At 33.5% G+C, this 24,227-nt stretch overlaps 1 protein-coding gene across 1 annotated transcript; it reads left to right on the forward strand.

Moving 5' to 3' along the window:
- Positions 1-340: 340 nt before the first annotated feature.
- LOC140447324 (para-nitrobenzyl esterase-like) lies at positions 341-24,172 on the forward strand. Its single transcript, XM_072539922.1, has 11 exons — positions 341-457; positions 1,027-1,200; positions 7,472-7,597; positions 9,177-9,330; positions 10,634-10,819; positions 12,855-13,045; positions 13,830-14,010; positions 14,115-14,284; positions 17,695-17,812; positions 21,070-21,184; positions 23,938-24,172. The coding sequence occupies exons 1-11, from the start codon at positions 404-406 to the stop codon at positions 24,116-24,118; spliced, it is 1,650 nt and encodes a 549-aa protein (XP_072396023.1). The 5' UTR covers positions 341-403; the 3' UTR covers positions 24,119-24,172.
- Positions 24,173-24,227: the final 55 nt, after the last annotated feature.

The raw sequence follows: 24,227 nt of genomic DNA on the forward strand, positions 1-24,227 counted from the left end.
TACAAGAATTTTCCGAAATAAAAAACATACTCAACTAATTTTTTCTTTTTACTTATATAAAATATATGTTTTATTATTTAACATACACCAAAAACAGCTGACAATAACTGGTGTATCTCGACATTCCCTAGATTTCGGGCTTTCACAGTAACATATACATATTTATCTGTAAAAAAATAATTTTAAAAAAGTCAAATCATGCAATGTAGTTTTCAACTATACATAAAGTAGTTTTTAAATATATTTTTATTTTTAAAACATTTAAATCCATGAAGTGGTCTATTGATTATTTTAATAAAGAATGTTGATTACTTTAATTTGAAGAGGGTTATGATTAGATCACAATTAAAATTTCGTATAAAAGAAACGAGCTGGTGGCGAATTTGCCAAATTGAACAGAATCATGCATTTAAGAGTAATCGTTTTTTGTTCTTTGCTATACTTTTCAAATAAAGGGGTAAGTTTTGTTTTATTTTTATAGAAAAAATTTTAAGCACCTTAATTTAACTATAAAAATATCTGCTTTATAAAGGAATGCGTTATTCACTTCATTTTGCATAATCTTTATCACTATTTCCACACTATTTCTTTCTCTTTGGTAAGTAACGATGTAGTGGCGGCATGTAATTTGTTTGACCATTCATGACCTTTTTTTTCCTGTGCGTGTTATTTTGCTTCGGAAAATGAGTAACCACTCACTCTCCAGGGTCCAAACGTCTACTTGTCCCATGAACAGGAGTGGAGTCATTTCCACCTGGGGTACGTATTCCAAGAGTTTTCGTTTCCACCATGAAGAGAGAATAAAAAACAAGGGAAGGATCAGGTTATCCCGAAGGATAACGGAGTTGAGGTTGTGAGCCCTATAATGTAGATATCGGTCGCCTAGTCATGTTATTAATATCACCCATTCCCCAAGTGGCGCAATATATGGTACTAATAAAACCCCACATGGTAAAAAAATTGTATAAATAATATTAAAAAAATTATTCTATTTAAAAATCATATCTTATTTACCTTCTTTTCTAGGTAATTTCATCCCCTATAACGGGATCACAGTTTGAGGAAGATGACCTAATAGTGGAATTGGATAATTTAGGTAAAATCCGTGGACATATTCTTAAAAGTACCGAAGGAAAAGATTTCTATGCTTTTCAAGATGTTCCCTATGGAGAATCCACAGAAGGAAATAACAGATTTAGAGTAAGTAATAATATTATTGTTATTAAGTACAGATTAACAAACCTAGCAATAGAAATCAGAATAAGTAGGCGCAAAAGAGCTGTTTTTTTTTTAAATTCGCCATTAGGATATCAATAACATCATATAATCCATAGATCTGTCAATAATTGCAAATATAAACCAATGATGTCTCATTAGAACCAATATTTCCACTTACCAGTCTTACCAGTAGGAAGAGATACTTTTCCTTAGTATATTTAAAATCTTTCTCACTTAAAGTTACTGCTTATTAATGCCCCTATTAAATATCTATTAAAGTATTTCTTGGTAAAATGATTTCAGTAATAGAATTAGGGTTCAAGAAAGCTTCAAAAAGAGATGAAATAGGTTATAAGTGGTTGAAATGTTAACTGTTTTTTTATTTAGAGAAATTAAAAGAGGCTTTTTATTAATAAATTACGAAAAAAAGTAGAAGCAATTTGTGGAATAATGTAACCAAAATTTACTCGTTCTTACAAAAGAAAATGCATTTAAAATAATTGTATTATAAAATGAAAATTTATAGTATAATTGTATTATACTCTCTGTGCGCGTCATTTTTTTCGTCTTAAAACGCATTTATAATTATTTTAAACACACTATCTACGCAAGTGTTCGTATTCAACTCTAAGTATCAACTGCCTCTTTGTTTTTATCATTGGTACTTAATAATTAAGAATTTAATTTCCCAAGATAAGTTTAGTTTTTTAATAACGACTTCATTCGTGTAACGTTGGTTTTGTTTAGTCTAGTGTCAGGAGCTTAAAGGAAAATAAAATTGTTAAACAAACTTACATACAATAATAAGATACAATATTTGATATTCTACATATACAGGGTGTTTCAAAAAGGTATGTCATAAATTAAATCACGAATTCCTGGTACAGGACCTTTGAAGTTACAAAATAAAATTTGTTTTTTTACATTATCTCCTAAACTACTTGACATTTAGTAATAAAAATGGACACGTTATTTTATTGTTCTGAAAGAATTTCTTATAAAAAAGAAACAACAAAATCGAAGCGCACAGAAAAATTCTAAGGGGGGTGTGCAGCCTAAATCCCCCCAAACTTTTGAGTACGTTCAAATCAAATAAATTTTGTGGCATCATTAGTTTAACACAATATTTTTAAAATTTTTTTTGACTCATCACTTTTTAAAAAAAAACAGTTTTTTTAAGTTACGGCTCTTTTCATTAACCTTTAAAAAATTACGCGCAACTAAATAAATGGCTTAAATGAATTAACAAGTGTACAAAAAATGTCTATAACCTCTATAAATATAATATTACAATAAATGTTTAACCCCCATTTTCTTCAATATACATACGGTGTCGTTTTAATAAGGAAAACCGAATGCGCTGAAAAATCATTTTTTTTTGACGAAATTGATTTGCAGCTTCCATTATTCTAACCCTCAATTGTTGTTCGTTCTCTATTGTTACAGAATACACTTTCTCTTTCATAAACCCCCAAAAGCAAAAGTCCATGGGGTTAAGACCTGGACTTCTGGGTGGCCAAGAAATAGGTGCATCATGACCCCTTCCAATCCACCGACCAGAATACTGCCTGAAAGGTATTCCCGGACTTCATTACTGTAATGTGGTGGAGCGCCATAGATGCTTGTAGAAACCACATATTTTGCCTTATTGCAATATTCACTTCTTCCAAATACTCTTGTAAATCGTTTGCCAAGAACTGCAAATAATTATCACCATTTAAATTTTTGGGATTACCTATTCGATTGTTATCCACAATTCCTGCCCAAACATTAACTTTGAAAGTCCTTTGGTGATGAGTCGTTTTTTTGGCTTGAGGATTTTCGTCGGCCCAAATATGCTCGTTATGATGGTTTGTTATTCCATTTTTACTGAAGGTAGCCTCGTCGGTAAACAGAATATTTCTAATAAAATTAGATTTTAGTTTTAAGTGATAGAGTTTAAGCAGCTGATCCTTCAAACGCTTCCAAACACTTACGTGAGGAACATTTAGTTGAGCAGCTATTACCCTTGTCCTTGTTCCAGGGACTTCTTCAATGATTTCTAAAATGTTTTCATCAGTTGCATCCATTATTGGACGACCATTATTGCCAGCAACTTGCGGTTGGAATGTACCAGTTTCCCGTAAACGAGGATCAATGGTAAGAAATAATCGTCTATCGGGTGTATTTCGATTGGGGTATTTTACTGTATAACGCCTTGCGGCTGCTGCAGTATTTTCTTGACATTCTCCTACATTCTCTCCTACATTCTCTCTTGACATTTCACCTACGATATTCTCGATAGTTTTTTGAAATCATAATTTAATCTGATCCAACTTTAAATGCATATCTGCCATCTCCTGAAATGTGTAGGCCATTGTAATATCAAAATTTTCAATATTAATATTGTTCACACAATAAATGATATCTTCAAATTATCGACCATTATTGATGGAACTGTTTGTAATTATTGTATCCGTAGAAACTAATTGTAATTTTATGGCCAACTAGGAAAAAACTAGTTTTTCGAAAAAGTGATAAGAGACAAAAAAGTTTTAAAAATAATGTGTTAAACTAGTGATGGCACAAAATTCATTTGATTTGAACGTACTCAACAGTTTGGTGGGATTTAGGGTTGCACACCTACCTTAAAATTTTTCTGTGCGCTTAGATTTTGTTGTTTCTTTTGTATGAAAAATGCTTTCAGAACAAGAAAGTAACGTGTCCATTTTTATTACAAAACGTCAAGTAGTTTAGGATACAATGCAAAAAAACAATTTTTATTTTGTAATTTCAAAGGGTTGTAACGTTTTTTGTGTACACTTTTGTTTTAAGTTGAATTCAATAAATTTATTTTTGTCCCCGGAATGCGTTTTTTAATTTATGACGTATATTTTTGAAACACCCTGTATATTGAAGTCATTAAAATAATTACGAACTGAAATAAAATGGTTCATAAATTCTGTTTTAAATTCTGAGATGATTTGACCTATATAAGATTGTGGACAGTCTGCACTGGTTACTGTCCTTTTACTTAATTTAAGTTTGAAGTTCTGGAACTTTTCGGATGGTCTGCTTATCGGCTCTCTCTAATAATGGACCAATATTTACCATTTATAAATTACCATATGGAGTAAATCATACATCAGAGTTTATTTTTGGAAGATATTATACAATTGCATATTGTATTTCACATGACGTCATAATAACTAAAATATAAAGGAATTTTCGATATTGACGATATGATAATAATCTTTTAATATAATGTACAATGTATTACAACGTAATATGTTCAATTGATATATTTTAGATCTTAATTGATAATACTTGACACCTACTTGAAGAAATTTACATATAATACAATTTAAATATATATATATATATATATATATATATATATATATATAATAAATATATAAATATATATATATATATATATATATATATATATATATATATATATATATATATATATATATATAATAATTTAAATATATATAACTTTTTTTTTATTAAAAAAAGATGTTACAGTATGGAGTACTGTAAGTAGACTATCGCGAAGTTTCATACTATGTTTTCTGTTTTTTTTAATTTAAATATTAATTTTAAAATTAAATAAAGTAATTTTATTATTTATTTATTTATATTTTAAACAAAATACCAAATAAAATTCAATAAATTATTGTTTCTCAACGCCAGCTGCTAAAGTTTTATCAAAGTGCTGAATATTTCGTCTGCATTGTTGCCAAGCATACGTTGTTTACTTTTACCAGACCCGTAAAAGTCAGACTAAATATTAAATTAATAATAAAATATAAATAAATATCATTTGATAGTAAATTTAATTATTATATAAACTAAACAACATGTTTTAAATTAAAATTTGAGTATGCCTAGTTTGGAATAAATTTATTAACAACTAACGGTAAAAAATAAATACAACGCCAGTATACAGCACGTTAAGTTTTAATTAAATTAGATATAAATGGCAACACTGCGCGCCGTCGACTTTCCACGAACCTTCGTTGACTCGTTCTACCAATAATTTGTCATTATACCGTGGTTGTTTAACCCTCCAATGCATCAATTTTTGTTCGAGCTGAAATATTCAGGAAAGTTAGATTTTGTACTTACGAACACTAATGTACTGAGAAAAATTGATATTACTGCCAGGTGTACCTCTAAAAGCAAAAAACAGACATCCGCCTTGAGGCAAACTTCAGTAACATTAGGGTAACAGAATTTATTTTTTTTTAAGTATCAAACTAAGCAAATAAAAACATATTGAAATTATTGTTTATTATGAAAATTGTAAAAACATGTTTTTGTGGTTGAATTACATAAAGATAAATTGCATCTTATACAATATGCTTAGGTTTCGGATGTGCATTTTGGAAATTTGCACTGTTTTTTACCAGTACGATCCCGAAATACACACCAGTGGTCTATTTGATCGTATTTGTATGCTTTTTAATTCTTATTTTTTTTATTATTTCGTCCATAATCAGGTTGAACAATAGAGGACTCAGGGAATCTCTCTGTCTTATCTTATTGCCAGCATCAATTGGGTCGGTTAGTTCTTCTTCTACTGTTACTTTTATTGTGTTGTTTTGGTAGATATTTTCGATCGTTTTAATTATTTCTAGAGGTATCTCTCTTGCATACAGCAAGTGGATAACGTTTTCTAATTTGACCCGGTCAAATGCCTCTGTAACGTCCACGAAACATAGATATGTCGGTTTGTTGTATTCTAACTATTTCTCTTGCACTTGCCTCATAATAAATATAGCTCGGTGCATGATCTTCCTGACCTAAAACCTTGAGGTTCTTCTGCTAGTGTTATAATTTTAGTCAATTTATTTGTTATTACTTTGGTTGGTAATTTTAGTGTTGTGTTTAATAAATTAATTCCTGTAATTTTTCGGGTCCGATTTGTCTCCCTTTTTGAAGAGAGGTATTAGGATGCTTGATCTCCATTCTTGAGGAATTCTGTTTTGTTCTACTATTTTTTGGATTAGTTTTAGTAGTTGTTTGGATCTGGTCCTCCTTACTTTAGGAGTTCGTTCGGTATTCTGTCCTCTCGGGGTGATTTTCTATTTTTTAATTTCCTTAATGCTTCCTTTACCTCTTCCTTTTCAATATTTATTTCTTCGTTTGTCGTCACCTCTGGTGTTGGTGGTTTATTATCGTCAGCATTAGCAAATAAGGATCGAAAGTAGTTTACCTATGTTTTCTTCCGAATGTGTTTCATTTTTATTAGTTCGTTCATCTCTTTTCTTTGTCCTCTGATCATTCTCCATATTTCTTTTTGTGTTGTGTTTTATTGTTATTTGTCTAACTAAAGTATTCGTTTTATTTATGATTCGTTTATAGTGGTTGTATGCCTGTTGTGTTCTGTATTGTAAAAAGGCTTTCTTCTTTTCTTCTCATTTTGTCTTAACTTTCTCTCTAAACCATGGTGTTTTCTTTTTTGATATGTTAGTGTTCGTTACTTTCCTCTCTCCAAGTGATTCTGTTGTTGCGTTAATTATGGTATTTTTGAGTTTTTTCCAGCTTTTATCGATGGTATCGTTTTCCAATATTTCATTCCCAGCGATCTTCTCTGATATTCTTTTCCTGTATAAGTATTCCGTGGATTCCGTATTTAGTCCTTCGACTTTGATTTTTGTTTGTGTTGGCGCCGCTCTCTTGGGTGGGATGTATTTCAGGATGATTCTTCTTTTACATAATACTAGGCTATGGTCACTACCTACATCTGCTGAGTTAAGGCATCTTATGTGGATTATTTTCGATGATGATTATATTCGATCAAAAACCTATGCAGCTAAATTTTCAGATACTAAATACGTTTATATTGGCAGATACGTCTAATATGCCACTCACCATGAGACACCCGATGACCTGATATAAATACATCAGTTAAATTTTAAATTAAAGCAATTTGCTTAAAATGATTTCTAAATTTATTAGATTATCATGTAAACAAGTAGTGTATGATGAGTTTATGGGTCTCCAAAGACTGCCGGTGACCAATCTTCTATAACTCCGGGGGCTAATAATTTTATGGGTGCCTATGAAGCGATATGTTCGTATACGTCCAAAGTTTCTAAACAAATTTTGAATCAATTACTTACTTGTAATAAAGTTTGAAATATGACATGCAATGCAATAAATGCTAATCTGTGACTGTTCTCGTAAAATTTTATTTGTGCCTTGTACGGAAGTTATTCTGATAGCAAATAATAATTTAAAATATATCTATTGTGGTTTTCAGCCCCCCAAACCTCGTACCCCATGGGAAGGAATATTGAATGCAACAGAAAACAAAGTAGTTTGTCCACAGTCATTCAATCCAAATTCAGTTGAAGACTGTTTGGTTTTGAATGTATATACACCAGCGGTAAGTTTACATCATACTTTATAAATTAATTCAGTATATTTGTATATATATATATATATATATATATATATATATATATATATATATATATATATTTAACCTAGAGCTAAGATTAACACTATTACAAAAATTAATATTAAACTCAACAGCCTTCCGGGTTGAACCGCGTCGATTATCATTGAGCAGAGCTTTCGTCATCATCTTTAATGTCTTCAGAGCTTTCGAGGTCTCAGTCTCTCAGGTTTAAAGGCATTTTCGTCTCTGACGACTAGAGTAATACTAGAAGAGAAAATAAATCAGTTTCAACCGACTACAGCGTATAAAATAGCGGTAGCTGTGAAACGTATAAAAAATATTGGACCTACTGGTCCTGTAGATTTATCCATTGAACTGAATAAAAATTTCGTTATAATAGTAAAAAAGTAAAGGAACAATTTAATAACTTATTACAAGTAACAGATATGATATCGAATGTCGAAGAATTTTACGGTCGTATTGAATCATTATAATGGATGATTGGATGATTTTAATGCCAAAGTAGGCAAAGAGAAATGCAAGGAATAGATAGGAGAACATGGATTTGGCAAGTGCAATAAAAGAAGAAAACGATTGGTCGAATTTTTCCCAGAAAAATAAATGGTTATAACAAAAATATTATACATGCTTATACCGAGAAGATTCTATACCAAGAAGTTGCCTCAGGATATAAAGAATACAATCGCAAGTAACTAAATATTTATGAGATTAAATAGAATGTATCATGAGAGGAAGAAGATACAGAAATTCTATCAAAGTAAATCCAAGTGCTGACGTAGCTTTTGATCACAACCCAGTTGTTGTTGAATTCAAGTTAAATCTGAAACAATCCTAAAAGAGTCAAAATAGACAACATCGATCTCTCTGCACTGAGAAACTGAGAAAACAATTTATCCTTTTAGTTGAAAAACGGATAAATAAGGAACTACTGACAGCTATAGTGGAATACAGAAAAGGCCAGGATATAAACATCGAATGGAAGAAATTAAAGACACTATACTACAAATAAGTAAAAATAAACTTAAAAATAAAATGCCAGACAAGGAATAAGACAGCTACTCTAAATAAAGCGACGATGAAAAATGTATAAATTTTGAGATTTGTTTTTACAGTAGACTCCTGAGAATATCTTACGTAAACGTAAACAGAGTCACGAATGATGTCTTGCAACTTTCAAAACAAATAAAATAAAAAATGAAGATATGAAACCTGCAATAACGTAGTTACGCGATAAGACGAACAAACTACCAGTTTCTGTAGAATATCATAGAGTCAAAGATTTTAGGAAAGCGTAGCTTTGAAAGCAGAGGAATTTCATGGCTCCGTAATCTCAGAGAAACCATCCTAAAACTGCGAGCAAGAAAGCCAGGAAGGAAAAGAACAAAATGCTTTTAGACCTGGGAAATCCTGCATAGACAACACATTTTACTAGAGACCACTAGCTTAGAAATAAGATCTGGTTAGATATAGTTAACATGTCTCATAAAATATGTTTGATACTATTTTCTTATATGCATCTTTTAGTTAAATATTTGTGTTATAGAAACCCAGTTCCGGGGCGTCATTACCAGTATTCTTTTTTATTCCTGGAGGAGCATTCGTCGGTGGAGGTGGTCAAATATCATCTTTTAATCCAAAGTCTTTGGTTGATTTTGATATCATAATCGTAACAATAAACTATCGATTGGGGTCATTTGGTAAGTATTTATATTTAATTTTTTTTTGAAAGCCATTTGTTTTAGTTTTAACGACCACTTACATAGCCTATCTGTTAAAACTTTACTCTCTGCTTCGGAGACAGTACCATATATTTAGGTGCTTTTTTAGTTTTTCCCGCGATTTACGGAAATGGCCATTGGTGGGACTTTATGTATAAATGCCGTAATGTGTAAAATTGCCTAAAATGCGCAAAAAGTTCTCCGAAAATAAAAAAATTTTCCCTGCTACTGGTACCAATAGTTTTGGTATTACATACCAAATTAATATTATATTAATATTTTGGTATTACATACATTATACCTACCTAAGTTATAAATGCCGTACAAATTTCTTTCGCCAAAATGTCCTCCTCCCCCCGTAATCTTATCTTACCTGTGACTCACCTGTAGAGGAAAAAGAGAAGGTACAATTTTATTCTTTCAAATGCGGTATTAAAAAATATTGCTGCATTCCATAAAGAGATCGGTAGTGTAAGTTGAATTTGTTTATTAGTAACCAGAATTAGTAAATTCAAAGAAATCACATTTAACAACAGAAAAGTTATAATTTTATTCTAGAGTAAAAATATAAGGGGGTAAAAATTTAACGCTACACCGGGACCGACGGTTTTCCGAGCTCTCCCAAGCACGGTGGCAACTCAGTTATATAAGAAATTCAGACAAAGGTAGATAAAAGTAGACAAAAGTAACACTACTATTGCTATAGAAAAAATATAATATAATAACAAAACAATAGAGATTTTTTATATGATCAAAATATTGAACCAATAAACAAAGATTCCACGGTAAAGTATCAAAAACAAATTAAAATGGCGTCAGAAAATTCAAAATCAATTATTAGATTCAATAGAAAAGAAATTCCTCAATAACATGAATCCACAGCCCCTTAAATTATACTTTTGTATTAAACTACATAAACATGATAACCCAATAAGACCTGTAGTTGCTTTTTATACAGCTCCGTCGTATAAACTTTCAAAAAAGCTATTAGAGATTATTTTAGAACATAGCAAATTTTCAGCTGAATTTACCGTAAAAAATACAATATATTTAGTTAATAAAATACATTTTTAATTACCTAACAACTCCAGAATAATTTTATTTGACGTATAATATCTTTTTTCTAGTATTCAGTTTGCTAACACCTTTGCCAAGATTCCTTACGACTATGAATCCTACACCATTACGAGCAATATGTTTTTCTAAAAATACTTAAAATGTAGTTCAACTTTTAAATTTTTTTTATAGTATACAACCATTTGCATTGTTTGTCTACTTCCAGGATTTCTAACAACACTTGATGAAAATATCCCCGGTAATTTAGGACTTAAGGACCAACTTCTGGCCCTTAAATGGACGCATGATCATATCCATCAATTTGGAGGCGATCCTGATAAAATAACACTAGGTGGACAAAGTGCTGGAAGTATGTCTGCTGGATTCCATTTGCTCAGCAGAGCAGCTAAAGGTATTTAATTGAAAAATATTTCATATTTCGTTGTTTATTTTTTAATATGTAGATACGAAGGCAATGAACTTTACTTATATACAATTTAACCTAATAAATAACAAAAATATCAATTGCTGATGATAATCAATGAGTGATATAAGCGACAGGTACATCCGCTCCCGCATCGCATTATGAAAAATATTTTAAATATACAGTGCTTTTCAGATTAAAGTATCCACCTTAAATAACTTTCGAACTTCTATTTTTTAGGAAAATCGCAAAAACAAGTAAATTACTATTTGAAAGAGACATTATGTCATATTTAGGCTTGCTGGGAAAGGCACCTTCTCCTCCCCCATATCATCCCTTAATTTTGTTTTTAAATTACTTCCACGTTTTTTTATTTGATAATTGGATTCTCCTCTTTGTACTGATTTCAAAAATGTATGACACATGATGCTTAAAGTGATTAGTTTACGAGAAAAATAAATAAAAAATCAAGAAAACTGGATTGAAAAAAAGTTATTTTTTTTAACAATTTTATTAAAATCATTTAGAATAAACAATTCACTACCAAAAATGTTTGTAATAATTGTTCAAAATGACTGATATTCACTTTCATACAATAGTACTAAAGTTTAAAATTCTTCTCTGACATTGCTTATTACGTATCCTTTTAATTGTCGACATTCGATATTCATCCTCTATTCTTTGTTGTAAATTATCCAGAGATTCTGGTTGAGTAGCCTAAATTTTTGTTTTTAAATACCCCCATAATAAGAAGTCTAGGGGTGTTAAAGCCGGTGACCTAGGTGACCAATCCATCATCTGTCCTCTTCTACCTATCCAACGAGAGGGAAAAGTTTCGTTTAAAAATTGTCGCACAGGTAGAGCAGTGTGGAGGAACTTTATCATGTTGAAATACAACCAAATCCTCGGAGAGGTTATTATTATTTTCTACTATTTTTCTAATACGATCAACCATTTGCCTAAGTGACTCAAGATACGATGCACACCATAAGTTTAACCTTTGATGATGCTTAGGGGTACGGAATTTTCGCAAATAAAAAACATGAAAATGATGCTGTGTGTGAAATTCACGCACAATATATTATGCTCTCAGCCCAGTATCGGCCATTATGTCTGTTCATCAAGGCATTTAATGAAAATGAGCATTCATCGGAAAAGCAAATATTGCTTAACAATTGTGGATTTTATTAATGATGCATTTTGTCATTTATTCACAAAATTCGAGATGACGATCAAAATCTTCTTCATTTAACTCTTGTATCGATGAATGGAACTTAAATTTATGAAAGATTCGGAAGGCTGTATAAGGTAAAACACCGATTGCTCTGCTAAGTGTTGACACTGACTATGATTGCTCAGCCTCTTAAGTTAACTTGCCCTAAAACGGCTACTTGGATTGATTCGTTATTTACGAGTAACTGTCATCTATGTTTTTTATTGCAAACTGGCTCTGTTGCTCTAAATTTCTGCATCAGTTCAATCACATACCTATAAGTTGCATGTCTATTGTGGTGTGCTTTATTAAAAATTCTAGCAGCAGTTCTTGCATAATTATTATTTTTGTAGTGTAAACCTACAATTTCGATTCATCCTTGCAACGTGTAAACAAAGGAAAATTGCCTATCTCATAAACTAATCACTTGAAGCCGACTGTATTATACATTTTTGAAATCAATACAAAAAGTATAATCCAAATATAAAATAAAAAAAGAGTGAAGTAATTTAAAAAAAATAAAGGGATGACGCTGGGGGTGAGGGGGTGCCTTTCCCAGCGAGTTTAAATATGATATGTCTCCCCCTTAAAATATGAATTGACGTGTTTTGGTGCTTTTCCTAAAAATTATAAGTTCAAAAGATATTTAAGGGTGATGGTTTTATCTGAAAAGTACTGTATATTAGAATTATAATCATCACAAGGCTATGATTGTAATATTTTATTTTTATTTTTCTTGCTTTTAATACTCTTGATGACTCCCTTATTATAAATAATTCATTAATATATTGTTTTTTTTTTAACTTTCAGGCTTATTTAGGGGCATTATTCAACAAAGTGGCTCATCTTTATCCACCGTCTTTTATCCATCAAACGACAGAGAACTGGCCTTTGAATTTGGTAAAGCCTTAAACAGTTCATTTACGTCAACCGACTCAGGAGATTTATTAGAACTATTACAACAAGCCTCCTATTCAGATTTAGTAGCTCTTAATAGCAAGGTAGATATCCACTTTTTTTTCACTATTACTATCACCATAACAGTTATTTGGTCAAAGTGTAATTCAAAAATTCATCCTTTTAAGCGTAAGTAGTATGCTTCTAGTAGTTCTGTAACTTTGTGCTTTAAATTCAATAATAAGGCCTTTTTTATTTGTTTTACAACAAATCCCGCTCCATCTATGTGTTGATTTTCATTAAATCTATAATATTATGGAATGGGTTCTATTGTCAAGTATGCCGATTCCCGTTTATCCCAATTCCTGCAGTGCCAAAACCTCTACTGTGTACGTGTTTGCTAGTGAATGCTCCAGCTCTGTACAACGTTCGGGTATTTCATGTTTCTAATCTTAATTCCATTTTTCGTTTGTGGAATCGTTATCGTAATTTTCGTCTGGTTAGTAGTTCCTGAGGTCCCGTAACATATTACTTTTTACCAGAAGAGGTTATTGGCTTTTAGCCCAACCCAAAATCTACAAAGTTACATACATTTCTGTTAGAGTGGCTATACCTTAGCCTGTTTTGGTTCGCAGGTGAAATTTTACTTCCCACCTACCCGTCGGCCCCAGGACCGGTTAGGGCGTTCTTTTATCCCCCTTACGCCTAGAGACGTGTCCGATGGGAGACAGACAACTTCACATAACACGGACATCTTTTCCATTTTATTACCATATCCTTTAGTTTCTAAATTCTATCAACAATATAGACAATTTGGTTTATTTAGAATAAAATCAATTAAAAATTACACCATTATATTTCTAATATAAACAATTTTTTTGAAAATAGTTCACTTCTGGAGCAACAGCTGGTTTCATGAATGCCTTGACTTTTAAACCTGTTATCGAGGATGACAACGATGATGCTTTTGTTACCGAATCAATGCACGCAGCTTTATTGGATGGCCATTTTAATTTAGTACCTGTTCTCATTGGCTTCAATTCTGAAGAATCTTTGGCTTTCTTAGGACGTAAGTATAAGTTTCTTTCCTTATTATCAAAAAATAATTTCTAATATATATTTTAAATGTAACTTTTCTGTAGTTTCCAATATTTTTGCTTTTTTTTTATTCAGAAATTGGAGAACAAAATATCGAAGAAAGGGCCATATCACTTGATGAAAATTCAGCAAATGTTGTATCGCGATCCCTCAATGTACCTGAAGAAGATAGAGAAAATGTTGGTAAAGAATTGAAAGCATTCTATACTTCTTCTTTTACTGATGATAGAAATGCATTGGTAACGGTAAGTAAATCCAGCATATGTTATTATATAATTTACGTGAAGATGAATCTATCAAAACGCCTACTACATTATACAAATTCACGTTAACAAACAAATTATTTAATCCCAAGTATTTTATGAACTATTCACAAACCGTATATATTGAGGCAATTGAGAGTGGGAAAATTTTAGATCTCTAGAACAATATAAGAAGTTCCCCTTTTCAAGATGATCATTGATTACGTGACCATGATCACCATCGGTTGCAATATACGTTTATAAAAATATATACAAAATAAAGCCATTTGTCAATTCTACGTTTGATATAAACTGTCGGGGCTTTCCATAAATGTTTGGTAAAAAATTGATTTTTAAGCTCTTGTTGTATATTTTATCAGTTATATTCTATTATTAAAAGTCCTCTATTCAAAATCAGCATGCTACTCCATCTAAAAAAGAGCATTCGATCGGTAAATACTACCAATCATGATATACGGCTGCGAAACTTGGACACTAAAGAAAGAGATAAAAGCGAAACTCAGAGGTCAATGGGCGATGCAGTATAACAAAGAGAGATCAAAAAAGAATATAATGGATCAAACAGAAAACCTAAGTCACTGATGTTATCCATAAAATTAAATCTTTAAAATGGCAGTGCGCGGGACATTTAGTAAGAAGAACTGACAATAGATGGTACACTAGAATTATACTGAGGTACCCAAGAGGCGTCAAGGGACCAAAACGACGTCTAAATTTAAGATGGGACTATGACATAAGGAAACAAGCCAATACAACATGGCACAGAGAAACGAATATTAGACAATCGTGGACAGAAATGAAGAACGACTAGGTAAGAAAAGCTGCACCATAATCGGTAGAATTCGCTATGAATGATGATTAAAAGACCATACAATTATTTAATATATTTATAACGATATAGCGATAAATATACATAGACGCAAGAAACACGAAAGCTGAAATCGATAATAGACTACATAATAATCAAACAAGATACCACGATAAAGATCAAATATGTGCGAGTCAGAAGAGGAGCAGAATGTGGAACGGACCATAAACTACTGACAGCAAAAATGGGCATCAATTGAAAACATAACAAGACCCCCTCTACAGAAGAACCGTTGAACACTATAGAGAAAAACAATACAATATAGAACTACTCCAAGAACAATCAATAAGAGAACTATTCCAACAACGTCTAGACCAAAAATTAATAGAATTTAGATACGGCAACATCAAAGAAATATACGAGCATATAAAGGCGAGTATAAAACAAGCAGCATTCGAAGACCTTGGAGACAAACAACATATAACAAATAAACAGCACTATTATGAAATAAATGAACAAACAAAAAGAATAATTGAAGAAAAAGAGCAACTATACAGAAAATGGCTGACTACAAACAAAAGTTTATAAAGAATATAGAGAAAAAGATAGAGAAGTGAAAAACAAATAACACAACAAAAGAATGAAGAATGGGAAAGAACCTACTTAAATATTGAAACATACATAGGAGGTACAAGAACTTCTGAGTCATGGAAAGTACTAAGAGGATTTAAACAAAACACAAAAGAAAAAATTAAATTGGGAAATATACAGGACAAAGAATGGAATGACTATTACAAGGAACTGTTAACAGAACAAAGACCACAATTCATTGGAAAAGAAAACAGGCGAAGACGAAGCAGATCCCCACAACAAGAAATAGAAATAACAGATAGGGAAATGAGAACGGCCATAAAAGCAATTAAAAATAAGAAACCACCGGGACCTGGAGAATGGATATTTCAGAAAGCCATAAATGGAGAACAGCTTGAAAAAGAAATGGACGGACATCTATATTTAAGAAAGGAGATAAAAAACGATGCGAAAACTACAGAGGAATAAGCGTAATTTCATCAATAGGAAGATTATATGGGAAGATACTGCGAGAAAAGATAGAGCAAGCGATAAAAGGCAAAATCGGGGAGGATCAGGCAGGTTTCACGACAGGAAGATCATGCATAGACCACATATACACACGAACAACTGTTGGAAAAGAAAAAAAGCAAAAAATAGAGATATACATTTGGCATTTGTGGACCTGAGAAAGGCGTATGACTCTGTACCAAGGTCAGAACTATGGAAGGCAATGTACAAATTAGAAATACAGACGGAACTCATAGAAGCTACAAAAGCTCTGTATAACAAAAATAAGGTGTCCATTAAAATGGGAACAAGAATCATAGGAGACTTCACAACAACAAAAGGTCTCCTGCAGGGTTATTCCACATCTCCAATCCTATTTAAAATATACTTAGAGAAAGCCTTGACTACATGGAAAAGACTATGCGAAGGCATGAGAGTACCGGTGCGGAAGGAATACCTATACAAGTTAAGCTTTGCAGACGATCAAGTAGTGATTGCACAAGACCAAGACGACCTTAGCTACATAATGAAGAAACTACAAGAAGAATATACCAAGACTGGCCTAGATATTAACCTCGAGAAAACAGAGTACCTATCTACAAGTGAAGACATAGAAGATCTACAGATTGATGACAACGTAACAATCAAAGGAAAGGATAAATTCAAATACTTGGGGATTATAATCACGAAAAAGGCAACAACAGAGGAAGAAATTACACAAAGATTAGGACAAACAAGAACAGCAATCCGACAACTTAACTCAGTATGGTGGGATAGAGACCTAAATATGAAGACAAAAACACAGATTTATAAAAAATATTTTAAAAAAAATTATAAAAAAAAATTAGTGCGAAGTATTATGACATATGGGGCTGAAAATTGGATCATAAACAAGAAAAACAACAGAAAGATAGTAGCAACAGAGATGAAATGCCTACGAAGATGCTGCAGAGTAACAAGAATGGATAGGAGAATTAATGACGAAATAAAGCAAAGAACATCAATAGAAATAGACATACTAACATATATAGAACAAAAAAGATTAAAGTGGTATGGACATGTAAGAAGAACTAGCGACAGCAGATGGATAAAGAGAATAACCGAATGGAGCCCCATACGAAGGAGGAAAAGAGGACGACCCCGAAAATCCTGGAGGAACGAAGTAGACTACGCCATGAGTAAGAGAGACCTAAACGATGGAGGGAAGGCAGTGAATGTAGAATCCCTGAATATATATTTATAGCGATACAAATTTATAGAAAAATAAACACTTGCGTCATGCCATACAGACCTTAAGCTTATAGCACCCAAACGGTTGGGCCTACAGAGATTTGTCAGGGGTCATGTGCTAAGATTTAACGAATATTCACATAATACGATGACATAAAACTTGTAATGTCTAAAAGGCTTAACGTACTGTATTTTCCGGATTAGTTATTTAGAATTTTTATTGTAAATCGAGAGTTATATCGCAACACACTAATCATACAATATTAAATTTTAGTTCACTAGTGATGAAGTTTTTGCACGATCAACAATACGTCAAGCCGAAAGTGCCTCTCAGTATGTACCAGTGTATCTGTATGAGCTAACTTGGTTGCCAGAGAATAGTACTGAACAAGGTAAGTTTTAAAAATAAAACTAATGAACTTTTATTCACTTGTCAGCTCGGCGGTTTCTACTTGTTTATAATTTAACTTTGTAGATATGCAATCACTTAAACAAATAGATAAAATCATGTTATTTGAGGTTCAAATAAGATTCCATCCAGACCATAATACGATGGATGATTTTAAGTTTACATTAATAAATCAGTGATATATCTGAATGATATGTGAAGAACAACATCTTACAATTACAAACAGCTTCTATCAACACATGTATCAACATCCATGGACATTATACACATGGCACAACCCATAGCGTTGCTTTGTGCCCTCCAATTATGAAAACTGGCAGGACCCTGGTCTACCTGGCCTTTCGGCCTACGACCGTTAGCGCCTCCACTGCCCCTACGAGTCCGACACCAAAATGAAGGTGGCGCGTTGCATACGCATCGCGGGGATCCAACTTCGCTGTAGCACCTGTGTTGCGATTACCTCACCCATCGGTTATCCCTTCCCACGGGCGGATGGGTGACGCAGGCAGAGGGATTTCCACCTCACAGACAGGTCGCCGCCGAGGATCTCTCCTCTACTACTCTTAAATCTCCAGGTGGGTACGTGCCGAGACACCGACGTACCTATTAGTGGTGTAGGGCCAAAAGAGGTGTGTACGGGCCCAGCTCGTTCAACCTCGCCTGGTTCTCTTGGAATGAGACTATAGTGGTCCCACGAGAGTCTCGTCTCGGATACTAGGAGTGTGGACCGGTGTAGACGGCTCTCCACCTCTCGATTCCTACCCATTAGTCGCCTCTTGCGACAGGCAGGGCCTCGTGACCTCGGCCGTATTCTTATCTGCGCGAGCCCAACAAAAACATGGAGCAACCTAGACGGACGAACAAGAAATCAAATAGGCTACATCCTAATAAGATTAATATGGAAGTCGTCGGCCATCAACTGTAAAACCTATGCTGGCGCAGACTGTGGAAGCGATGATCAAGTCCTGGTATTAAACGTTAGACTTCGTTTTAAAGTCCCCAAAAGAAGACCCCTAAGAAAAGTCATGTCTCTAAATCCATCAAAAATCAATTACTTCCAACAAAATCTAGAATAAGCCCTTTCTTTGGAGCAAGTAGATAATGACCCTGAGTGCACTTGGATCTATCTCAAATATAAGGTAATCGATGCTGCAAAAGACTGCGAGGCAGCGGTTTCTACGGGCTGTAAGCCGTGGATATCCGATAATACGTAGACTGTGATTCAATGCAGAAAAGAACATAAAATTAGATACTAAACAAACGATGAATACAAAGCAATATCGAAAAAATTTAGAAAACAGTGCCGCAAAGACAAAGCTAATTACATGTCTCAAATATGCAGAGAGATAGAGGAGCATGGCTGTCGAAATGAACCAAGGGATTAATTTCAGATCAAATTCCTTACCAGAGAATTTAAATCTCAAACGGGGTCTGTAATAGATAATGAAAGTAATCTAAAGACCGATACTGATGAAATATTGGAAACACTGCGAAACTACTGTGGCGAGCTATATAAAAATAACGAAATGAGCACTCTAGAGAACCTAATGTCTTACCCGCTGAAGTCAAAGATGCAATTAAATCACTAAAGAGGAAATAAATCTCCACGCATTGATTCAATACCAGCTGAAATACTGCAGTTACTAGGTAACAAAGGATTACATATCATCCATTCTATCTGTGTCGTTCTTTGGATTTCAGGAAAATGGTCATCTGATTAGTCTATCTCAATTTATATCTCGCTACACAAAAAGAAACTACTACCAGATGTTGAAACTACCGCACACGGTCGCTAATAACACATGCTACTAAAATATTGTTGCATATCATCAAAAACAGATTAAAAACCTATTTATAGTACCAAATACCTCAGGAACAAGCGGGGTTTATAAAGGGTAAAGGTATACGGTAACAAATCCTAAACCTGACACAACTCATTGAAAAGTCTAGAGAATTTTAAGTACCTTCGTTGACTAATAAAAGGTATTTGATTCTGTAAGCTGAATAAATCTGTGGTCCATTTTTATAGAAATGGGCACACCTATGCACCTGGTGACACTTTTTAAAAATCTGTACCAGTCCAATATAGCAACAGTACGACTAGATCAGAAGTTCTCAAACCAATTCAAGACTAAGAGAGGTATTAGACAAGGATGCGTATTGTCACCTTACTTATTCAACATTTATAATGAACGTGTCATGAGGATAGCTTTAGATGTATCGGCGGGTGGAGTAACAGTGGCTGGTAGGAAAATCTCCAATTTTAGATTTGGTAATGACGCTACACTTATAGCAGCAAATGAGCAAGAAATGTTTAATCTCCTGCGAAGAGTTGAGTACGAAAGAAATAAAGTTGGTCTGAAAACCAATAAAGCTAAGACAAAAATAATGATAATAATAATAACGACAGATTCCACACTATTCAACTGACTAACATATTACAGAAATAGCAGATAGTGGACAGTTTTGTCTATCTCTGGTCTAGTATAACTAACGATGGTAACTGTGAAGCAGAAGTTCGGAGACGTATTGGTATGGCAAAAATGCGATGAGTCGCCTAGCTAAAGTTTGGAAAGACATATCTATCCCCCAAAATATCAATATAAGACTAGTGAATGCCCTTGTATTTCTCAATATTTCCATATGAGGCAGAGACTTGGACTCTTCGAGGTGGCGAGCGTCAAAAAATTGATGCCTTTGAGATGTGGTGATGTAGAAGAATGCTGCGCATACCTTGGACAGCTCATAGGACAAAAGTTTCCATTTTAAGCCAATTCCAGATTAAAAAGAGGCTGTCCGCAATATGTCTACAACGTATTCTGTAATTTTTCGGTCACGTGATTCGCAGAGGTGACGATAGTTTGGAGAGATTAATTGTTTCTAAAAACGTTCCGGGGAGAAGATCATGAAAACGATCACCCACTAGATGGTCCGACTAAATTAAGAATTTAGCTGGAAATTCATTCTGCGAAGCTTTCAGAGCAGATGATGATAGAGACCAATGGAGAAAAATTGTTAGGAATATTGGACGAACTCACGGTTCTGAGTAATGGGAAAACGACAAGAGAGAGATACCGTTCAATTGTCAGATATTTTCAAAATTAAGATATATGTAAATTTGATCAAGTGGTTGCTATAAAGGCGAGACTAAAATTAAAGTGCCAGATAAACCTCTAGTGACCTTGTAAATATTTTAATTAATTTTTTTTCTGGTTTTGTTTAATTAAGATATTTTTTTAGGAGTCCCACATGGAGCAGAAATGCCGTATTTGTGGGATCGAGTTCCTCGTGGAGAAATTAATGAAAATCTTCGAAAACCTTATTTAAAGTGGTGGACTAATTTTATTAAATACCAGTAAGTATAATTGTATTATAAAGCAACAAGAAATATTACAGAATGTCCCGTTAAACCAAACAAATAATTGCTAATACCTTGACAATATTTCTCGCAAGACCGAAGATTTATTTTGGGAATTAATTTGTCTGTAAGTTCGGATTTTGTTGGATAACTATGACCGTACCTTAAGTCGTGTTTATTTTTAGACCCAAATTGTCGCTTTCCCTAGTTAGTTTGTTTAGAAAGAGTTTTTTTTTTCTACAGCCGACATCTGCTAACACCGCTGTGTCTCCAGTGTACCTTGTGTTGTATAAAGGTTAACTATTTATTTTTTATTCCATCTTTTGCTTGTTCAAGTGCTCTTTAAAATGTAGATGCAATAATCCAATATCAAAAATTCACCACATCCAATTCAGTTACAAAAATGTTTTGATACACGACAGACTTTATGGCAAACTGGGCATAGATACCATCTGTTGGCCGTACGAATTATGCGGTTTATCTCTGTGGTAATATTGTTTTCAGTGTTAAGGAGCGCTCCCAGGTATACAAATTTATTCACTGCATCAACGACGTCATAGTTTTCTATAACAAGTGGGCGTAAAATTTGTGGTTGCTTGCTTATTTTTATATATTTCGTTTTGTTGGTGTTTATTATTAAGCAAACTTTGTAGCTGATTGTTTTAATACTACATACGCCTTTCCTACAGCGTTTTCTTTTCCGTTCTCCTAACAATATTAATATTATCAATATGTCGTACGGACGTAGCATCCTCCGAGGTATTCGGAGTTTCTGGATGGTCTACGACGGCCACTTTGGAGGAGGATCGAAGGTTTGTCGACTCCATCCTCGTGTTCGTGGAGTTTATGTGATCTAGGCTTCCGCTTAGCGAGAAGTTCGGGGACTCTGTGGTCGACAAGGTGTCACCAGCAATCAGAATACTTTAACAGTTCGAGGTTTATTTTTTACGTGAATTTGTCTTACATAAATATTTGTTTCGTATTCTGTGCACATTGGATGCCTTGAGTCCTACAGAGATACCGGGTACTTCACACCTCACCGTGTGACCACGTTCATACTCCTCGAGAGGTACAGGAACGTCGGCAGAGTGTTGACTCTTCGACGGCCCTTCACTCCGTATTACCATATCTCAAGAAATAATTGGTAGTTCCGTAAGGACGGTTATCATTTCTGTAAAAAGGTTTCTGGCGGCAAAGTGTTACCGCAGCTCGCCACCGAGTAAGAAGTAATTTCAAGCCCACTCGGAGCTTTTATTTACTTCTGACCATCAGTCGACCAGTGGAACGCTGTATCAGATCGACACGATCTGAAATAGCTATAAGACAATATGTCTTTTCCTATCTTAAAGATCGTGTCTATCTGGCCAGGGCACATTCTCTCTGAGTTGCTAGCCAGTTTATGCAAGGTAATTATTAATCCGTTGCCAGACTTTTCTTTACCTCGACAAAAGGTAGGCCGTCAGTCAGCAGTCTTTGGTTCCTGTACCCCTTTGTGGTTCGAATGATATCGTAGTCACACGGCTTTGTATTTATTCAAGCACTAAAGAGCTTTGGAATCGTCTTCGCTTCGACGTTTTCTTCGAAGAAATGTTCACTCAGAAAACGCAGAATCGTAGTAAAGGCACTAGGCCAACAAAGTCTAGCAGAGGCTAATGATGTAGATAACTAGATCCCGAACGGAATATGTGCTGCCATATTATACAGTTTGTTTGCAATTTAGGAGCGATCTTCCGCCAGGAGGCCAATAATAACGCCGTTAATAAATCTGGCCGGCCAATCACAACGCCGTTGTGATTGGCCGGCCAGAGTGACAATCTGCGTCGTGATTGGTTACTTCTAGCGACAAGCATAGGAAAGGATTTGCACTAATTTATTATATATTGGACCAATGGTTGTGATTTGTGACATACTTATTACTTTTTCTAGAGCCAGATTGAACAGTATACAGGAGAGAGGATCTATCTGGCGCAGCCCGTTTTTTGTTTTAAAAGGTTCAGACCTCCTAAATTCGTACTCTACATTCGACTTTTTCAAGAGTTAGTTTTGTTAAATTTACCAACTGATTTGGTATTCCTAGCTCTTTCATTACTTTGAACATTTCTCTTCTATTCACAGAGTCGTAGGCTTCTTTTTAGTCTATAAATATGTAATGAGTATCTATTCCATATTACAGTGTTTTTTTCTAAAATTTGTTTCAGGGTTGCAATCTGATGAATTGTCGATTTACCACCTCTGAAACCAGCCTGGTATTTTCCTACTATCCGTTCTGCATATGGAGCCGTACGCTAACATAGTACAGTGGGAAATATTTTATACCCTACATTTAGAAGCATAATTCCTCTCTGGTTAAAGCATTCAAAGATATCTCCTTTTTTGTGTATGGTGCAAATTACTTCAATATTCCAATTGGAGAGGGATTCTGTGTCCATATTTCTTTTATTAACTTTCTAATAGAAAGCTCTGAATTCTTTCTCCCTGTTGAGCTTTTCTATATATTTAAGTTCTTTATTTATTTATTTAATATATATTACCATTGTTTAAATAGCTGGTTAAATATAGGAAGAAATACTTAATAGAAACGGAATGAGACAGGGTTGTATACATTCACCATTGATCACCACTTTTACATTTTAAAATTTTATAATCAGGCAATTACTTTCTATAAAACAATCAGGCAATTAAAACTTACTATTGTTTTTTATACATTTTTTATACAAATTATTAGTATAACATGTTTTTCTACATTTTAGAAACCCCACTCCTGATGTCGATGAAGATCTTCAAAACGTCATTTGGTCAGAAGTAAAACCCGACTCTGTTAAGTATTTAGAGATAGATTCGCAGTTCACAGTGAAGGAAAATCCCAAAAACTATTACAGTATTAAAAATCTGTTAGATCTGTACATACGTCCACCCTATATAACTTATTAAGCCCTAGCATAGAACAGTTTTGTCTTTTATGAAAATAAACACATAAAAAACGCACTTTTTTTGTATTCATTGATGTTATTTTCAGCTTTCTAACTATGTGGGAATATCG

This window comes from Diabrotica undecimpunctata, chromosome 8 (genome assembly GCF_040954645.1).
Source record: "Diabrotica undecimpunctata isolate CICGRU chromosome 8, icDiaUnde3, whole genome shotgun sequence".
NCBI classification, from domain to species: domain Eukaryota; kingdom Metazoa; phylum Arthropoda; class Insecta; order Coleoptera; family Chrysomelidae; genus Diabrotica; species Diabrotica undecimpunctata.

Coding starts and splice junctions, on each gene's coding strand:
- LOC140447324 (XM_072539922.1), top strand. CDS start 404: ATGCATTTAAGAGTAATCGTTTTTTGTTCTTTGCTATACTTTTCAAAT. Junction 13,046..13,829: donor TAGTAGCTCTTAATAGCAAG/GTAGATATCCAC, acceptor TTTTGAAAATAG/TTCACTTCTGGAGCAACAGC. Junction 17,813..21,069: donor AGAGAATAGTACTGAACAAG/GTAAGTTTTAAA, acceptor ATATTTTTTTAG/GAGTCCCACATGGAGCAGAA.